General features: G+C 44.3%; 1 protein-coding gene across 7 annotated transcripts in view; it reads left to right on the forward strand.

Annotated features, from left to right (window-relative positions):
• Positions 1 to 19,123, forward strand: part of ELMO1 (engulfment and cell motility 1) — a 348,732-nt gene that overhangs the window by 150,434 nt on the left and 179,175 nt on the right. For all 7 annotated transcript variants that reach the window (XM_014942223.1, XM_014942255.1, XM_014942230.1 and 4 more), the window contains 2 exons: positions 6,903 to 7,007; positions 18,824 to 18,932. In XM_014942223.1, the coding sequence (XP_014797709.1) occupies positions 6,903 to 7,007; positions 18,824 to 18,932 (214 nt within the window). The remainder of the gene's footprint in view (positions 1 to 6,902; positions 7,008 to 18,823; positions 18,933 to 19,123) is intronic.

A 19,123-nucleotide genomic window follows, 5' to 3' on the forward strand; every position in this document is an offset into this window, starting at 1 on the left:
TAAGAGCTTTTTGTCTTGTGATTTATTCATGGCTCAAAACATGCAGTGTTTGTCTTTCGACATGCCCTGTTATGTTTTATCTGATGATTTTAGCTGATTCAGTTACACCACCATAACATTGAGTTTTTTGCAGTTCTGACCTCCATAGCATCCATTCGTGATGGGGACAGATTTCTAGTGACAACTTCTGTAGAGCTCTGGGGTGCTTTACATTAGATTACATGGTAGCTCAGTGAATTAATCTAGTGAGTGTGTCATTTTTTAAATCTTCTAAAAGGCGAATTATGTGCAGGTTGTGCCTGTGATTTCTTTGCTGTTGAGGTTAGTTTTATATTGATGAAGTCAAACTTGATCCAGAAAGGCTGTTGCTCAGCGTGTGATGTGGGTTGGAGTGCATTTTGTTATTGGAGGATGACATTTGCAGTCTACTGATACGTACTGCAAAGGTGTCATTAAAAAAAAATAATCAGGTTAAAGAGGTAGAAATGATCAAATATTTGCTGAAACACGAAGCTGGGGAAAGCTAGAAAAATACCTTCATTGAAGAAAAAACTACCATCATTGTATACAAACATAATTTGTAGGTCTTTATGAAAACTAAATCCAGTGGAAAGCTAGCAGAGTTCTTTAGATGTAGTGGGGATGTGATTTAAATTGCTTGCACTGAAAGTATCAGAGTTGGGTTGATGGTTGGACTGGAGGATCTTAAAGGTCCCTTCCAACATGGACAATTCTATGAGTCTATCTTAAAAGGTTTTCTGCATATTCTTTCAAAGATCCAGCAGTTGCTGAGCTTTGGATACTTCTGACTTGAGGTAGACAGTGTCTTTATTATTATTATTTTTCTAAATTCAGGGATTCTCCAGATACATTTTCATTTTATCATAAGAGTTTCTGTTGGAAAATTACAAAATTGGCTTTGGAAGAAAAAATATGCACATTTGCATATTTAAAGAGTTATCAAGAGGAAAACAAATCTGTTTGTTAGTTCTTGCTTTCATTGACTACATAGAGGTTGAAAATTCCCGAGTCACAGTTATATCTCATTAAATTGGATGGTGGAAGTTGTGTGCGTCATCATCTCTCTTTGAACGCAGTGCTGTTAAATAAAAAGACAAAATTACTTCCTCATTAAGAATTTTAGCTGACTACCTCTTCACAAATGTTTATTTTTTTTTTAAATGTAGCATTTTATCGTATTTGTGATGCGTGTATAAATGAACAGATGGGCACATTTTACGTGTAAGATTTCAGGATTATTTAGAGAAGGGGTAAATGGTGAGGTTGTGTGCTCATTGGTAACTCCCAACATTAGTTGATCGGTTCATAATTCACTGTGAATATCACTTAAAAAGACCCCACTCTGCTGGTCCTGAGTTCTTGTGGACATACATCCACCTAAGTGCAGCTGTGATTTCTTCGTTTGACCCAGGAAATGTTTTCATAGAAGGTGTTTGAGAACCAGGTGATTGCTTTCCTTCCTAACCCACGGAGCTGGGGTGCAGATTTAAAAGAAGATGAATAAGTGCGAGTAACTGGAGATGGGAGGAAGCGATTACTGTCCTTGGCACTATCCTTGTAGACAGATTGTTCCTTTTTCTGTACAAAAAAAAAAAATGTGACTGGTTTTAAGGGGGTTCATTTTATATTGACACCATTTAAATCGGGCTCTTCAGTTCTGAAGTTCTCCTCAGTTCTTTCACAGCCCTCATTCGTCCCTTGGCGCTTCTGGAGCTTTTGTCCTGCAAACCCACAGCGACGGGGCGTACAGGAAAGCCTTTCTGGGGTCAGGAAGACAAAATTTTGCTCTTCTGTGTAAAACAGCTGTTTTGCTTGGGTCTGGCGTCTCCTGCAAGCAGCTTTCAGAGCAAACTAGCACCGTTTGGCGACTGATTTCCGTCGCTGCACAGAGCAGCGATGCCAAATCTGCGGTGGAGAGAGAAATAACACGGTTGTACTTCCCGGCGACGGGAACCCGAAGGGAGAGCGGGGAGACCCGAAAGCGCTCGGGAATCTCGCGAGGGAGCCGAGGGGCTGACGTAGCTGGGGGCGGGGCCGGGCCGGGCGAGCCGCGGCAGATTTAAGAGGCTCCGATTTAAGAGGCTCCGGGCGCGCGAGGGGAAGGGCGGGGTGTATCTATCAGCGCGCGGGGGCGCACGCGCGTAGAGCGTGAGGGAAGCGGCCCCTCAGGTGTTGGGGAGAGCGCGCGGAGAGCGGCTGAGGGGAAGGGAGGGGGACTTGTGCGCAGGACAAAGAGGGAGGGAGACTCTGAGGGTGAATGTGAGGAAATGAGAGGTTCTCTCTTGAGAAGCTCAAGAGAGGAAATGGCAACCAAACGCCCCAAAGCCCCTGTGACTGATGCCGTGAAAGACGAAATCAGGACTCAATAGCCGGGATGACTATTAAGCAGGTATTCTTTATTGCAGCGCTGGACGCACAGGGGATCGCTCCTCCAAATGTGCGTGCCAGACGGAGTCAGTTTGACAACATATATGCATACATACATACATATTCATGTAAGGAGTTTTAACATATTCATTAGTTTCCAGTAATTCATTACCATACGCTACCTCCTTCTTGGAATTCTCCATTTGTCAGAGATAAGATAACATTGTGCTGGCCTCATGATTGTTGTTGCCTACATGCCAGCCTTCCTGTCTTGTTACTTATCGTAGCTCTGCAGGGGTTGCAGGCCCCTCTTTGTGGTCAGTCAGGCTACATTTGCTAAGTCATACTTAGGTAAGCAAACCTTCAAGCCATTCCTGGCCTTATTCTTTAATTCATGACGAAAAAAAATGTGGGGACTCGGACCGCGCTCCCCCACAAAGATGCGGCCGTGCAGGGCCCTGGCTGTACCGAGTGCCTGAGCCTGGCTGCGGTACCGCAGGGACCCAGGGACACCCGTTGTGTGTGGTGTGAGCAGATAAACCACCTGCTGAAACGACTTGGTGAAAAAGTGACGTGATGGAGAGATGGCTTTTCTAATTTGTCGTGGTTTGGCCTCAGACGGCGACAAAGGACCATGTGCGGCCGCTCGCGCAGAACAGAGCCCCCACGGCCACGCGGCCGGGAGGGGAAAATCGCAAGAAAAAGGCAAAACTCGTGGGTTGAGACAAAGGCAATTTTAACAGAACAGGACAAAGAGCAAGAAATAACAACAATAACAGAGGGATATACAACCGCAATCACGATACTGTCGCTCGCTGACCGATCCCTGGATGCCCCAAACCGCTCTCCTCCCCCGGGGGTCACTGCCTCCTCCCCCCCAACTTCCTGTCCTCCCCCCCTTCCCCGGCAGCTCCGGCTCCCCCTTGGGCATGGCTCACATGGGATGGAGTACTTGTGTCCCTCCTAGGTCCTGGGGAGAATTAACCCCATCCCCGCCAGACCCAGGACATAATTGAACATAGTAATGACGGTAAGAGACAAAATGAGTCATCCTTACTAAATGTGGTGAGATTTCTCTTGCCCTCTCTGATTTTTTGTTGATGTTTCTACATAATTTGAGATGTAGAATTGGGTGAAGGAAAGAACTATTCAAGCAACAGTAAATAAGCCTTTTAATTTCAGTGTCCTGCTTTTATTTTCCCGTTGTTTGTAAATACCAGTGAAACGCTATTCTTTTAATAGCTGGGAAAAGGTAGATGGCTCTTGATCCTCCCTCAGCTTGCCAGGTGTTTCTCCAAGTATCCTGTGCTGTAGTGTGCGAATGTGGAGAAAATGCTCAGAGGGCTGGAGTACCTCTGCTGTGAGGACAGGCTGGGAGAGCTGGAGTTGTTCAGCCTGGAGAAGAGAAGGCTCCGGGGAGACCTTATATTGGCCTTCCAGTACCTGAAGGGGCTACAGGAGAGCTGGGGAGGGACTCTTTGTCAGGGAGTGGAGCCATAGGATGAGGGGTAATGGTTTTAAACTGAAAGAGGGGAGATTTAGATGAGATACCAGAAAGAAATTCTTTCCCGTGAGGGTGGTGAGAGCCTGGCCCAGGTTGCCCAGAGAAGCTGTGGCTGCCCCATCCCTGGAGGGGTTCAAGGCCAGGCTGGATGGGGCTTTGAGCAACCTGGTCTGGTGGGAGGTCTGGTCTTTGAGCAACCTGGTCTGCCCCCCCCCCAGGGCAGGGGGTTGGAACTGGATGATCTTGAAGGTCCCTTCCAACTCTAACCATTCTGTGATTCTTTATGCAGCCCTGTGCTGATGTTCTGCTTGCAAAAGGCATTGTAAAACTGGTGATGTATGGTTCCTTGTTGATAGCTTACTATTTTAAGGTGGTTTCAAATGTATAGAAGACCCTGCTAAGGTATTCATGCTGGGTTTGGGGCCGGGGGCATCGGTGTGACTGCCAGACACAGCCCCTCTTGAAATGCACTTTCTGGAATGCTTGAAAATTGTGGGAAGGGAAGCTTTCTCTTCCCAGAAGCTGAAGTCTGTTGGGCTCGTGATGTGCGTGAAGCAGTCTTGTATGATCTTAAACGTTCTGACTGATGCATAGGTCACATGTGGAAAATGGAAGGTTGAGTTGGGGAAAGCCATGGAGGGTTTTTGTTCATCATTCAAGCGAACAGATGAAAGTTTAAAAAAAAAAGTTTAAACAAGATGAATTTTTGGAAAAAACAACTCAGTAAGCCTTTGCTTTCCTGCCCTAGCCTCCTATCCTTCTGAAATACATACTGCATAGATATTTCCATATAAAATCTAGGATTACAGACATCTCTTGATTCCCTGTTGCAAAATGACAGGGCTGTGATTGTTTTGCCTGTATAGCAGTTCTAAGCTGGAGATGTAAAATGAGCAGGTTGTTCATTCCATCTTCAACCCAAAATCTTTGTCTGCTTTTAAAGTTGCAACGGCCATCTTAATATATAATTTTCGCTTTCTAGTATGTCTAATCTTTCATGTGACTCTGAATTAATCGCTGGCTAAACCCAACCTATCATATGTCGAAAGGTAAGACAGGCAAGAGAGTGGAATCTCACATTTCTACAACTTTATGGCCTGACAGACTCAAGAGGAGGAAAAGTAGTAAAACTGACGCTTTTGTCAGTGAGGTGGGTGGATCAGACCCTGAGCACGCAGCAAGAAGCAGGCTGATGGAAGAAGAAATCTGTGCTGATCTTTGCCAGTTAGTTTTATGCTAGTAAATGCACTTTTAAAGTCGCTGTCAGCTGGGTCTTGCAGAATAGAAATGCCATTGCAAAGCAACTAGGGAAATCTTTCTGTGTCAGGATGATGAGTGGAGCCGGAGACATTACAAAGGTGATACTGATAAAAGGATGCCGCAGACGATAGGCAGGTTTTTGATGGAGACATACTTTTGGGTCTTTGTTTTTCTGAGCAGTTTCTGTGGTGTTTCCAAGCCTGTCTGTAGCCAGGCAAATGTTCGTATCTAAACCGTGAACTACATGAAACTTATTCAAATGTACGTTTAATTCTATCCAATCAAAAGATGTACTGGATTAATAATTCGAGCAAAATGTAGTTTTTCATGTAGCATGTGAAACTGAACATTTTAAATGCGTAGGTGCGTGTGGAAGCTGGTGAGTTATGGTTGTATTTGGTACGTTCATTCATTAATTCCATAGTTGAAATTCAGAGATTCAGAACATAACTAAAAATTTACCTGAGTTCCACAAGGTGAATCTGTTTAATTTCATACGCTTTTGTCTGAGGCCCTTCGTACACAAGATCCAACAGACTTTATGTAGTTTTTGAATCTAGTAGGGTTTATTTCTCTTTTTCATGGTTTATTTGAAATTGTTCCATAGCCATTATATTAATAGGTGTTTTGGTGGCTGTATGCATATATATATATCTGCATTTTCACATAAATCATACTTTCATGGAATCATGGAATTGTCAGAGCTGGAAGGGACCTCTAGAGACCATCCAGTCCAACTCCCCTGCCAAAGCAGGGCTGCCCAGAGCACATCACTCAGGAGCATCCAGGTGGGGCTTGAAGATCTCCAGAGAAGGGGACTCCACACCCTCCCTGGGCAGCCTCTGCCAGGGCTCTGCCACCCTCACCCCAAACAAGTTCTTCCTCACATTGGAGTGGAACTTCCCATGGTCCAGCTTGTGCCCGTTGCCCCTCGTCCTGTCCCTGGGAACTCCTGAAAAGAGTCCGGCTCCATCCTCCTTCCACCCACCCTTTAGATCCTTGGAAGCATGAATAAGGTCTCCCCTCAGCCTTCTCTTCTCCAGGCTCAAGAGCCCCAGCTCTCTCAGCCTTTCCTCAGCAGGGAGATGCTCCAATCCCTCCATCATCTCTGTTGCCCTACGCTGGACTCTCTCCAGCAGTTCCCTGTCTCTCTGGAACTGGGGAGCCCAGCACTGGAGGCAGGATTCCAGTTGTGGCCTCCCCAGTGCAGAGCAGAGGGGGAGAATGACCTCCCTCCACCTCCTGGCCACACTCTTCCCTACACAGCCCAGGATCCCATTGGGCTCTTGGCCACAAGGGTACATCGCTGGCTCATGGATAGTTTACACTCCACCAGGACCCCCAGACCCTTCTCCGAAGTGCTTTCCAGCAGGTCCATCCCTAACCTCTACTGGTGTCTGGGGTTCTTCCTCCCCAGCTGCAGGACCCTACACTCGCTCTTTCAGTCTGTAGTACCACCAAGGAGTCTATCTGCCATGAAAGTCTTAGAGGTCTCTGCTTCTAAAGCATCCAGCCTTGGGGGAGCTCCATTCTGTAGTCGATGACTGACACCCCAACCTGGTAGTGTTTGCATTTGGCTTCAAAGTTCTTTGAGACACGGACCGTTTCCTTGTTAAGAGCTTTCTGCTCAGCCAGAAGAGCTGTGTCGCTGGACTTTCTTTGGCATGGCATGCTAACACGGTGCACATCACTAGGGAGCTGATGGCTTTTGCAAAGATGCTAATTGAGTGATCTTGTTATCTTTTTACAGAATCATGTAAACCCAGCAATGGATTTTACACAGACCCCTCCAGGAATGCTCGCCCTCGACAATATGCTGTACTTTGCTAAACATCACCAGGACGCTTATATACGGGTAAGACTTCTTCTCGTCTTTGAGATCTGTGCAGCTGCCCATCCACAGTGATTAAGTCCTCTTTACAGTTGATTCTGAAGAGGAGGTTCAGCATCCTGATGTCATTAACAACAAACTCTAGGAAGGCAAAGCACATAACCCTAAAATGCGACCTAAGTCTGATGAAGCTTTGTGAGAAAGCTCTACAGCTGTCTAGGCTGTCATTGCCGAGTCAAATATTATAGATATCACTTTTTTTGCAAGTATTACTTTTTGCTTAGGCCTCCGAAGAGAAGGGAGATGAGCTTGTGCCTTTTCCAGATGCACCATGGATGTCCATAAGCTTAGAAATGAGTAATTGTGCAGAATTCTCTGCCCTGCTCAAAGTCTATCAAAAACTGTCAGGGAAGGGGGCTTTGAGGAGCAAATGCCTTGGTAAGTGACTGAGTTGGCAGTGTCCTGAGAGTTAAGATGTTCCTGCTAACGCTACTGCTCTAAGTGAGGTAGTGCTTGGAGAAAAACAGGTAAAAAGCATCATGATTCACTTGCACAACCCCTTCCTGCCCACTCCGCTTCCCGTGTTTGTTATCTCAAGGGTAGTTGAAGCAAGTTATGTGTTGCACCCTTACAAGAAGAGACATACAGCTGGATAATACCTGCCTCTGAACAGAACAACTTTTCCTGACCTTTATTGAAATCCAATATTTGCCAAGCATAAACCTAGTGAGCACAGACGGGAGTGGAGGAGAGTCTGGAAAGTCAGTGTCTTGAAATAGTAGAGACAGTTTAACTCCCCAGGAAAAACTTGTTTAAAGAAGGTTGTGTGTAACAAGGAGGCAGGAGACATGCCAAACATTTCTAATAAAAAGAGAAGAGTGAACTTTTAATATGCCCGATCATCTAGTTTTTGCTCAAAGTAGATTAGTGTCAAAGCTCTAGTAGGTTTGCAGAGAGGCTGCTGGTACCCAGACCAGGACAATCCATGGACATAATAGGAGGCCGCAAGATTGTAAAATCTGGTCTTTAAATATATCTTTCTCTCCAGTCCCAACCTGGCAATAACTGTTAAAAGAAACTGTGGTAACATTCAATACAGTGATAATTGTCTTCCCCTAAAAACCCCTGAAATTAAGGGCTATTTCACATACTGGGCAATGAATGTGTTTTCTGGATAAACTATGCTGAATTGGGTTTTTGTTTATAAAAAGAGAATTGGTTACTGTTTGTTACTAAAATCTGGTGAGATCTGGGTGGTGTTGCTTCATGGGCTGTGTTACTTCATAGGCTTCTTTTAAAAATTCTCAGTTTAGAGAATATGGGTAGGGGTATGGATAGGGGTAGCCAGTGCTCCGAAATGAGGCAGTTGTATTTTGAAGTCTGAAAGAATTTAAAGAGGACAGAAATTCTCTTGAAAGAGAGCTTTCTTTGACATCTCTTAATTTTTTCTTATTTTTCATTTTCATGTTGCAAATGCTGTCTTAAAAATTGGGTTCAGTGTAGCATGTAATTAGCCACTCTTTAGAAAGGACTTTGTTGCTGGCTCAGCTCTGTTTCTGTAATGCAGTATTTTGCTGTTGCTTTACTGCCAATGTTTGCTATTATTTTGAGACCCCTGCTATTATTCTTGTATGGTTCCTGTTAGGAGAGTGTCTGGGTGTCTCATGTATTTCCCACCTGAGGAAAAACAGACATAGGATAAAAATGCCCTCCTGAGGCATGCACAGATGAAGTTACTTACTCAGAGCTACTTTGGGAGCTGTCAGTGTACCTTGGGAGCGTGTTAGCCTACCCAACTTTCCTGAGTAGTTCTACTTAGTGCTTACCTTAGCATTGCTGGCATGGTAGCTCACTCATCTGTGGTGGTCCAAATTGGCATAGAATCATAGAATTGTCTGGGTTGGAAGGGACCTTTAAGATCATTGAGTCCAACCATCAACCTCACTCTGATCAAAACCATCACTAAACCATGTCTCTAAGCACTAGGTCAACCTAATCTTGAAAATCTCCAGGGATGGGGCCTCAACCACTGCCCTGGGCAGCCCAGTCCAAGGCTGTAGAACCCTTTCTATATAAAATTTTTTCCTAATCTCCAATCTGAACCTCCCCTGGCACAACTTGAGGCCATTTCCTCTTGTCCCACTGCCTGTTCCTTGGGAGCAGAGACCGACCCCCCCCTGGCTACACCCTCCTTTCAGGGAGTTGGAGAGAGCCAGAAGGTCTCCCCTCAGCCTCCTTTTCTCCAGGCTCAACACCCCCAGCTCCCTCAGCCTCTCCTCACAAGACTTGTGCTCCAGACCCCTCACCAGCTCCCTTGCCCTTCTCTGGACCCGCTCCAGCCCCTCAAGGTCTTTTTTTGTGGGAAGGGGCCCCAAACTGGACACAGCCCTCGAGGTGGGGCCTTTCTTTCAGTGCTTTTCTTTCTCTTTTTTTATTTATTTTTTTTAATGAATTGTCTGGTTCTATCAGTGACTGATAGGCACTGTGGTTTTTTTTTTTCACGTTGCACTTTAATAATGAATTGCCATCGTCATAGGCTTTGCTTTGCAAAGGTGGTGACATCGTATATGGAAGGCACTGACGGAAGTAGTGGTGAATCTTTGCAAGAACTTTTAAAATTTTCCACAGGAAATAATTGGCAGCTTCCCAAGCTACATAATTATAGGACAGTCAGAGTGTATAATTAAGCTAACAGTGAAGAAAATGATTGGAATAAAGCTTTGTGACAGATAATCTGGTAGGTTTTTTTTTTTGTTCTTTTGGAGGAGATAAGTTCCCCCCCCCGGTTCCAATTTGCTTTTTTCCAAAACTACTTCAGCTTCACATTCTACTAATTTTAAAAATAAAATTATAAGTTACCTTTTAAAACAGACTGTACGCGGTGCAGACATCTGAGATTTTTTTCCTGGTAACTTGTAGCAGTGTGTCTCTGAAACTTAGTCCTGAGTGTGAAAAGGCTCAGAGGAAAAACCTTTCTGTGGAAATGCCGTTCTGCCCCCATTGCTATTAGTTAGTATCTCCATTTATTGGTGTTTTGTCACTGATTTGTTTGGGAATTTGTGGTGCAAGACATTTTGTTTCCGAGAAATGATGACGAGAAAGGTAGAAATATCTGAAACAGTAATATTTTGTGTGCATATGTATTTGTAGGTGTGTATTCATTTGATTAATTTTGCACATGTGCACTTTGCTTACTGATGTAAAATAATGATATTTACTTAATTTAGTGTAAAGCGCAAGCTAAAGGAACCGAAATGGAGCACTCCTTTTATTTGTAAGCCAAAAAGAGAAATTTGATAGTTGTTTTCCTGTGTTTAAATGTGCCCTGTTTGTGCCTGGGATGCTTCTCCAGAAAGCCTGGCTTTGCAGCTTGGATAAGTTGACTCCTATATGTGCAGATCATGTTCGTTCAGGTGTTCTTGATAGCAGCCAGCCTCCCCAGTGCCCAGTCCGGGGGGACCTCCCGACTCCTATTCCCCACGCTGTTCCTGACACAGTCCAGGATGCTGGTGGCCTTCTTGGCCTTCCTCACAGGTATCTAGCTATAGTGATAGCCTTCATTTTATTTAGATGTTATTTGGTTTCATTGTGAGTCAGCTGAGTCATAGCAAAGTCCAATACAACATTGTCTCTGATGGAGTCCAAACTTCTCATTCTCGTGAATTTGCTTTTGGTGACTGACAAGTTGTTGACTTGTCTATATATTTATATTTTTTTTTTTCTATGCTTATGACCAGCCATATTCTAGCAGGTCTCACTGTTTCTTTGGGATGAGGTTATGCCTTGAGAAGACACATACTCCTCGTTTTTTTTTCGAGTCAAGAGATTTGTGCATCAGGCAGAAACTGCAAATAAACTTTGCAGCTCTGGGTCTGAGTATGGGCTACCCACCTATTTGGGTTCTGTCCGTGTGGCTGCCCAAATTTATGCCCGATTCTTTGCCATTTATTAAGTTAGTGGATTCTTCATATGTGTAGGGAAAAGCAGGTGTTCCTTGGAAGGAGATCATTTTAGTGTAGCCTGAAATTCAAGTTCCTTGTCTGTATAAGAGGAGGTTTATCTCTTTTCCGACTGGCTTTACCTTTTTCATGCAAATATTTTTTAGATATTGAATGTAAAATATTCAGTATAAACTGTTATCATCAGGGTGGGAAACCAGTGTTGAAATTCATGCTGAAAAGTTGGACATATTAATCCCGTGATATGTTTTCTGCTGGGTCCATTGTTACTACAGTTCTGTGAATGATGTGTTAGATACTTAGTGGTATGCTCCTAAATTTTTGTTCTTGCATTTAAAACAAATCTCAAAAGTTATTCAAGTGTTCCAGAGCAAAATAATGTTTGGACTTTGGTTGTGCCAAGAGTTACTTTGATTACCTGAGAAGTAAAAATTGAGCTGGTTTAGGGGCAGTAGTAGAAAATGCCCTTTCAGTTGCATCTGCTGAGCTGGAAAATCAGTGATTGACATGGGTGAGGTGCAGAGACGCCTCTTCCCCAGTAGCTACTTGAGTTGCTGCTTTTGGGGAGGATGAGGAGGGAGTTCTTTTTCCTTTTTTGAAGCTTTCAGAAGTCACGGTAGAGGAGCAGGTGCTGTTTGTGAGCGCCAGTGATGCAGGGAAGATTGGTGGCATCCTGTGGAGACCTTTCAGAACTGTAATGGGCTGAGTCACACAGACTGTCTGCCGTACACTTTCGAACCCGTGCCGTTGTTGTATAGGAGGCTGCCTACACATCCTTCCTCCAATTCACAAACTCTCCTCGTGCCTACTCATTCTAGCCTGATCAGATATGAGTCGTCCAACATATAATTTCATCCATTTTTTTTTTCCTTTTTCCCCTAGAAATGATAAGAAAAGAGATATAATTTATTTCTGTTTGGCTAAAAGTAGAGAGAAAAATGAGCTTTCTTACATGAGTCTCCCTGGTAGAATCACAAAATCATGGAATTGTCAGAGTTGGAAGGGACTTCTGGAGCCCATCCAGTCCAACTCCCCTGCCAAAGCAGGGTTGCCCAGAGCACATCACTCAGGAGCATCCAGGTGGGGCTTGAAGGTCTCCAGAGAAGGGGACTCCACACCCTCCCTGGGCAGCCTCTGCCAGGGCTCTGCCACCCTCACCCCAAACAAGTTCTTCCTCACATTGGAGTGGAACTTCCCATGGTCCAGCTTGTGCCCGTTGCCCCTCGTCCTGTCCCTGGGAACCCCTGAAAAGAGTCCGGCTCCATCCTCCTTCCACCCACCCTTTAGATCCTTGGAAGCATGAAGAAGGTATTCATTCATTCATTCAGCCTTCTCTTCTCCAGGCTAAAAAAAAACCCACGTAAAACAGGAAAGGTAGGGGTGAAAAAAACCCACACCATAGTTTTCCAGAAGAAAACTAACTATTGGCAATTTTAAGTCATCTTTGTTAGAAGTGTTTTATGGCCACAGAGCCAAATGGCTGGGTGTAATATTACCAGGAGTATTTGAATTCCCCCTGTTGTCTGTGTGATGGTATAATAAGGACACAATCAGATGCTTTTCCCTCCTGCCCTGTGTGACCCTGTCGCTGTCTCCTGACTGCTTGGCCATAGCAGCTCTCCCCAGGAGAGCTGGAGGTTACAGTGCACTTCTCAGGTGATTTGCTGGTTATCCCCTTAAGCATATCCCCTAGGTGCTTATTCCTAGTTGTGCACGACAAAGCACATAGGAGACTCCTACTATCTGAGACTTAACGTGGTCCTGTAATTAGGTGTCCCTCAAATAAGGCATGGCTTTGAGTGGCTCCTTTCTTTTTCAGTCCCCATGGTATGTCTCAGCTCTTCTCTCCAAATCTCAGCTGAAATTGCGATTCTGGTCCCTTCCTGAGGCCAGGGAACAATAGCTGTTGCTTTGTTTCAGTTTTGCCATAACGAATTTCTGTAACACCTCAGGAATGTGAAGGGAGGCTGAGATAAAGGAGAGAGGAAGCATGGAAATGGGAAATAAAATAATGAAGATAAAAAGATGGGTTAGAGGGGACAGTGCTGAGTGAAGGATCTTGGAAGAGCGCTGATGCTGAAGTTGAGGCAAATGACAAGCTGCCTTAGGAAGAAATTGAAAGTAGAGAAGAGGATGAATGGAAATGGAATCTGTCTGCAGTAGGGTCCCTTACCTTTCTCAGGAAACATATCCTTAGGATTTGCTTCCTAGAGTTATTTAAAGCATCTAAATGAAAAGGGAATGGTGAAGCCTACTGTATGTGGTAAGGAGGCTTCGGAAAAGGGAAAGCAGCGTCAAGAAAAGGAAGAGCATCCCTGCAATTTTTGGATATTAAAATGCTGCCTGACTTTTTATTTTGGGTGTAAGGAGGTTTTTACCATCTTTACTAACTAGCTCTCTGAACCCTTTGGTATGAAACTACAGCAGACTGCTAGAAAACACGGTCTCTATTAACGCAGGATCATTTACTACAAAATAGATCTGGGGAAACGCTGCTTTTTAATAGAGCAGCAACGCTCGTTAAACTGTCTGCTGCGGGATTTATTAGGAGTATTGATGCAGCTATAGCTGGTCTTGCCTTTCGCTTCTCTATTTACTTCCTAATCGTAATGAATCTCTATTCCATTGCCAAGCTCTGAGGCTGGTTTCAGGAATGGGAGAATTACATCTGCAGTAGCTGTGGGCAGTGTTACTGTGAGTCAATTTGATCTTTAATGTGAGGGATTAAGGGATTGGCTGAATCGATATTCCTTCCCGGTGAAGGAGGAATATTTTTGTCTGGCGGCTTCGTCTCCCTGGATTTTGGGGAGGAAGCTTGTGAATATAGCTGTCTTCAAAACTTTGCCTTCTGTCAGTCAACAACTCTTAGTTCCTGGTAGGAGCTTCATTATTGAAGCTGACGCGGATTTTGAAGCCCATGGTAGTCAAAAGTGGAAAATTCTTAATTTAGTTCACTGCCTCCCTGAGGGTCTGTTTTGTGCTCCTGAGGTAGTGATGGACTCAATGAATAATTCAATGGAAGATCATAAAAGAACAGTGCCGTAAAGTTCAAAACCCTTTTGATTTTGGGTGGGTAGTTTTTTTGAGTTTTTTTTGTTGTTGGTTTTTTTTGTTTGGTTTTGGTGTTTGTTTTTTTTTTTTTCCTACTGGAGATTTTGCTTTATTTTTTCGTGATCTTAGCATGACACTTGAATTTATTTTATGTTATTGTCCATGCCACTGGTAGATATCTTGTAACGGCTGGTGAGCCGCCTTTGGGTGATGCCCAGCACCACTGATTATAACATGAGGCCAAATACAAAAGATCTTGCAGTTAAAAGTGAAACCTAACATTTTCTAAGGAAGACTATTCTTTCCTGTATCTCTCTAAAGATTCCTCTCTAAATGCTTTGTTGGACAATTGGGTGTTGGAGGGCTGCCTCCCATTTCTTGAAAAGGCTTTTGGCTTCAGAGGAAACCGGGTTCTTCAGGCAATTCATATGGCTAAATCCCAGAAGAAATTCAGCTTCCACCAGTTGCTGGCCAACGCTGCCTGAAATGTCTACTTTGGGAAATACAATCAACCCTTCCTTTCTCTTTCTGAGCACTGTTTCCTTTTGTTTGGTAATTGGGAAACGTTTCTCTTCCATTTACAGAAAGAATTTGTAAATAAGAGGGGAGAAATATACGTAGTAGGTAATTAAAAACTAGTAAAAGCTTTACAGACCTGTATCCTGCTCCAAGTGCTGTCAGATTGCCATGCCTTAATAGGCTACGGAGTTTCATCTGTTGGGATGTCAAGAGAATGGATAACACTGCTTTCCTGAAGATTTCACCTCCTTGCATTTTTAAAAACATTTTTAAACCTCTTCCTTTCTCCTCATTTGCTGGTCAATTCATCTCAATCCTCTTGTGATATAATTTTGTTCTCATTCTGTACTTCTCTTACTTTCTCCCCTTTTTCTGAGCTGCAGTTCTGGGTTTTTTGTTGTTGTTTTTGTTTGGTGGTTTGTGAGTGGTTTTTTTTTTTAAGAGCAATCTACTTTTTAAAAAAATCATCTCTCTTGTCTTGCTTGTTAATGTCTTTTCATCACTCAGACTTTTCTGGCTGCCCTCTCTTGGTAGTCTTCTTTCCCTTTTGTTTCCTTTTTCTTGAGATTTTTGTCTGGATTGTTTTGCTTTTCCCTAAAGGAAAAAAAATAGGTTTTGTTGTTACTGAGTATTACTATTACACATCATGGTGGTTTTCTACTTTGCCTCATGGTAATGGTCACTGTTGTTCAAAGGAACGGAGGAAGAGAAGAGGATCTGCAGAACTTAGTACTACCACACTGTGAGCTGGTTTTGGTTTTTGTCTGTTTAACATCTGGTGTCATAGAAGGAACATTTCCATGTTGGACCTTCCCAATTGTGTAGCTCTGCAAGGACTGAAGAAAGGAAAAAATGGCAGCAGTAGGTTCCTAGTATCAAAGTAAAGGGCAGCCTGGCAGACCAGAGTCAAGGTAGGACTAAAGGAAGATGGAATATGAACCAGCAGTGTGCCCAGGTGGCCAAGAAGGCCACCAGCATCCTGGCCTGCGTCAGGAACAGCGTGGGGAGTAGGACTCAGGAGGTGCTGGTCCCCCTGGACTGGGCACTGGGGAGGCCCCACCTCGAGGGCTGTGTCCAGTTCTGGGCCCCTTCCCACAAAAAAGCCCTTGAGGGGCTGGAGCGGGTCCAGAGAAGGGCAAGGGAGCTGGTGAGGGGGGGGGAGCACAAGACTTGTGAGGAGAGGCTGAGGGAGCTGGGGCGTTGAGCCTGGAGAAAAGGAGGCTGAGGGGAGACCTTCTGGCTCTCTCCAACTCCCTGAAAGGAGGGTGTAGCCAGGGGGGGTCGGTCTCTTCTCCCAAGGAACAGGCCATAGGACAAGAGGAAATGGCCTCAAGTTGCCCCAGGGGAGGTTCAGACTGGAGATTAGGAAAAATGTTTCCACAGAAAGGGTTATTGCACATTGGACTGGGCTGCCCAGGGCAGTGGTTGAGGCCCCATCCCTGGAGGGATTGAAAAGCCGGGTTGACCTAGTGCTTAGAGACATGGTTTGGTGATGGTTTTGATCAGAGTGAGGTTGATGGTTGGACTCAATGATCTGAAAGGTCCCTTCCAACCTGGACAATTCTGTGATTCTATGGTTCAGTGGGGGACTTGGGAGTGTTCGATGAACATCTGGATTCTGTGATCTTCAAAATCTTTTCCAACCTAAATGATTCTGTGATTCTATGGTACCAAGAGTCCTCCTACAACGTCCATAGTTTCTGCCTTAAAATATCATTTTTTCCCCAAAGCAAAACTTACCTGCCATACTTGCCAATTGTGAAAGACCTGGTGGATCTGCAACTCGCTGTGGATTTGTGAGGGGGAGGAGGAGGAAGGTAATAGGGTGCAGCCACTTCATGAGCATTAATGATAGACCTCCATTTGAATGAAGGTTCTGTGTGCTTTGTGACTTCCTCACTATTTGCCTTTGCTTGGGAAAAGAACTGTTGTGAGAGGAACATGCATCAAGCCAGCTCTATGCTCTGTAGACATACAGAATTATTTTCAGTCTAGAGCTGTGTATTGTATTTCTTTCCTTTCTATTGTTTTCACCACTTTATGAAGTAAACACGTCCATTCCCTGCTTATTTCTCCTCCATAACCAGAGTAATAAAGGGAATAACATTAAAATCTTGCCCTTATCAGCTGTATTTATAGCTTTTTACTTCCGAACAGGATATGAGTCGTGAAGTCGTGGAAAGAGTATTACAAATATAATAATGAATGTTGTAAATCTGTTGCCAAGATTAGGAATTATTTCTCTTTGGGTATTTATAAGAACCTCTTTTTTTCTTTTTTTTTTTCCTCTTTCCCTTTTTACTCTTGCTGTTTCTTGCTGAAGATCCCTATCTGTCAAGCTTGCCTGCAGATATTTACACGTAGTAAAGGGCCTTCCATCTTCCTTTCTTACAGAAATGTAACGTGTCAGCTCTGCCTTATTTTGCACAGCAAATGCTAAACTGTGATGCTTGCAAAGTGCGAGTCTGCGGATCATTTCAAGACTGCTTTACATACTGATTGCTCCAATTGCCATTTAATTTGCTGTGTAGCGATACACAGTGCCTTAACTATTTCTCTGGCATTCTTATTGAATGCTGTAATTCTGCCTTCCATTATATGCATATAGGGTGTCGCCATTAAATATTTATGTGCTCATGAAATGTTAATATGTTGGGTTAATGTGAAACTCAAGGAAATGCGTTTTCCAGAAGCAAGGAGGAGTGCTGATCCGAGGGCTTCCCTTCCCCTCCCCTCTCCCTCTTTCATTTTGTCTCTTCCTTGGATTTTTATTACCGGTGCTTCTCTGCTGTATTTCAATCTGTGTCAAAGCAGCCCCTGCTCCAGCATGCAGATTTAATGTTGTATTAGGTGAGAGATAAAACACAGCGATGACAAAACGAGAGAAGTGGTCTCGGGGAGGTGTTGAGATAGAGCTTTACGTGGCGTTTGTGCTGCTCTTGTCATCAGCCCTGCACTGGGGTATGGAAACGTAACGCCGTCCTCCATGAGAGAGACTGAAGCAGGATGACTCATCCAGAAGGCAAAGTGATATTCACGTGTTCCTTGCACAGTGGCTGCAGCGAGGGAAAACAAAAATTGCAGGGGTGTTTCTTTGATTTGGTACAGCTGTTACCCAGAGGTCACGTGGAACCATTAGATCTAATTTAAACCAAAACTTTGAGAAGGACAAGTAAGTCCTCTTGGCACACTAGGGAATGTGATTCTGACACTGTCCTGTTGGAAAAGCCCAAGACAAATTTGTGAGGGTCAAATATTTATCATATTCCTAATGACTTTCTAAGCTTCTCTGGGAAACTCTAGGTGATTTAAAAATACAGCAACACTGGAAAACAAGAGAAAACAATCATCCACTCTCCTAACACAGAGAGCAACCATCCTTTTAAATTCCCGGGTGATGGGTTGGTAGCAGAGTCACCATTAAGGCCACAGGGCGCCCTATTTACAGTAGGACTAAAATAGATGCTTGGTGAGGAGGTTTGACATACTGTGTGAAGCACATACCTTGCCTACTTGCTTCTGGGTTTTCACCCTTTTCTCAATTTTACCTTTAACTACTTCACAGAGAAGGCTTCTGCATGTCAGACAGCATGAAACAGTCACAACTAAGAGCTGAGGAAGGAGGGAAACGTTTTGCTGGCATCCTGATGGACAACAGGATGCCCATGGGCCAGCAATGGGCCCTTGTGGCCAAGAAGGCCAATGGCATCCTGGGGGGCATCAGGAAGAGTGTGACCAACAGGTGGAGGGAGGTCATCCTGCCCCTCTGCTCTGCCCTGGGGAGGGCACATCTGGAGCACTGGGACCAGTTCTGGGCTCCCCAGTTCCAAAACGACAGGGAACTGCTGGAGAGGGTGCAACAGAGGGCTATGAAGATGATGAGGGGCCTGGAACATCTCTCTTAGGAGGAAAGGCTGAGGGACTTTGGGCTTTTTAGTCTGGAGAAGAGAAGGCTGAGGGGGGATCTGATCAACACCTATAAATACTTCAAGGGTGGGTGTCAGGAGGATGGGGCCAGTCTTTTTCCAGTGGTGCCCAGGGACAGGACAAGAGGAAATGGGCACAAACTTGAACATAGGAAGTTCCATCTAAACATGAGGAGGAATTTCTTTCCTGTGAGGGTGGCAGAGCCCTGGAAGAGGCTGCCCAGAGAGCATTTAGGAAAGGCTAGGATTTATGAAAATAGGGCTTCCACATACAGTTTCCTAAATTCATCCTGCTAATATGTTGTAAATGTTGGATATGGAAGACAGTACTTCAACTTATTGGTTCTTTAAGCTGATTATTTTCCATTTTTGATTCCTCTTGCAGATTGTCTTGGAGAACAGCAGTCGAGAAGACAAACACGAGTGCCCATTTGGCCGAAGTAGCATTGAGCTGACCAAGATGCTGTGCGAAATACTGAAAGTAGGAGAGCTACGTAAGTTCACCTGCTTGTTTGACCTCTTAAGAACCATGAAGTGAGTTCAGTGCTAACCAAAGTTTATTTCAGTGCAAGAATTTTCTTCCAAGAATCATTTCTCAGTATGGTTATCTGTTGAATGCTGGCATTCAAAATGACTGTGTCTGTTTTTCTGTGCCTCTTACTGGTTTGTGGGCACACCAGGAAAT

The sequence above is a fragment of the Calidris pugnax genome, unplaced genomic scaffold, assembly GCF_001431845.1.
Source record: "Calidris pugnax isolate Ruff unplaced genomic scaffold, ASM143184v1 scaffold23, whole genome shotgun sequence".
Classification (NCBI taxonomy): domain Eukaryota; kingdom Metazoa; phylum Chordata; class Aves; order Charadriiformes; family Scolopacidae; genus Calidris; species Calidris pugnax.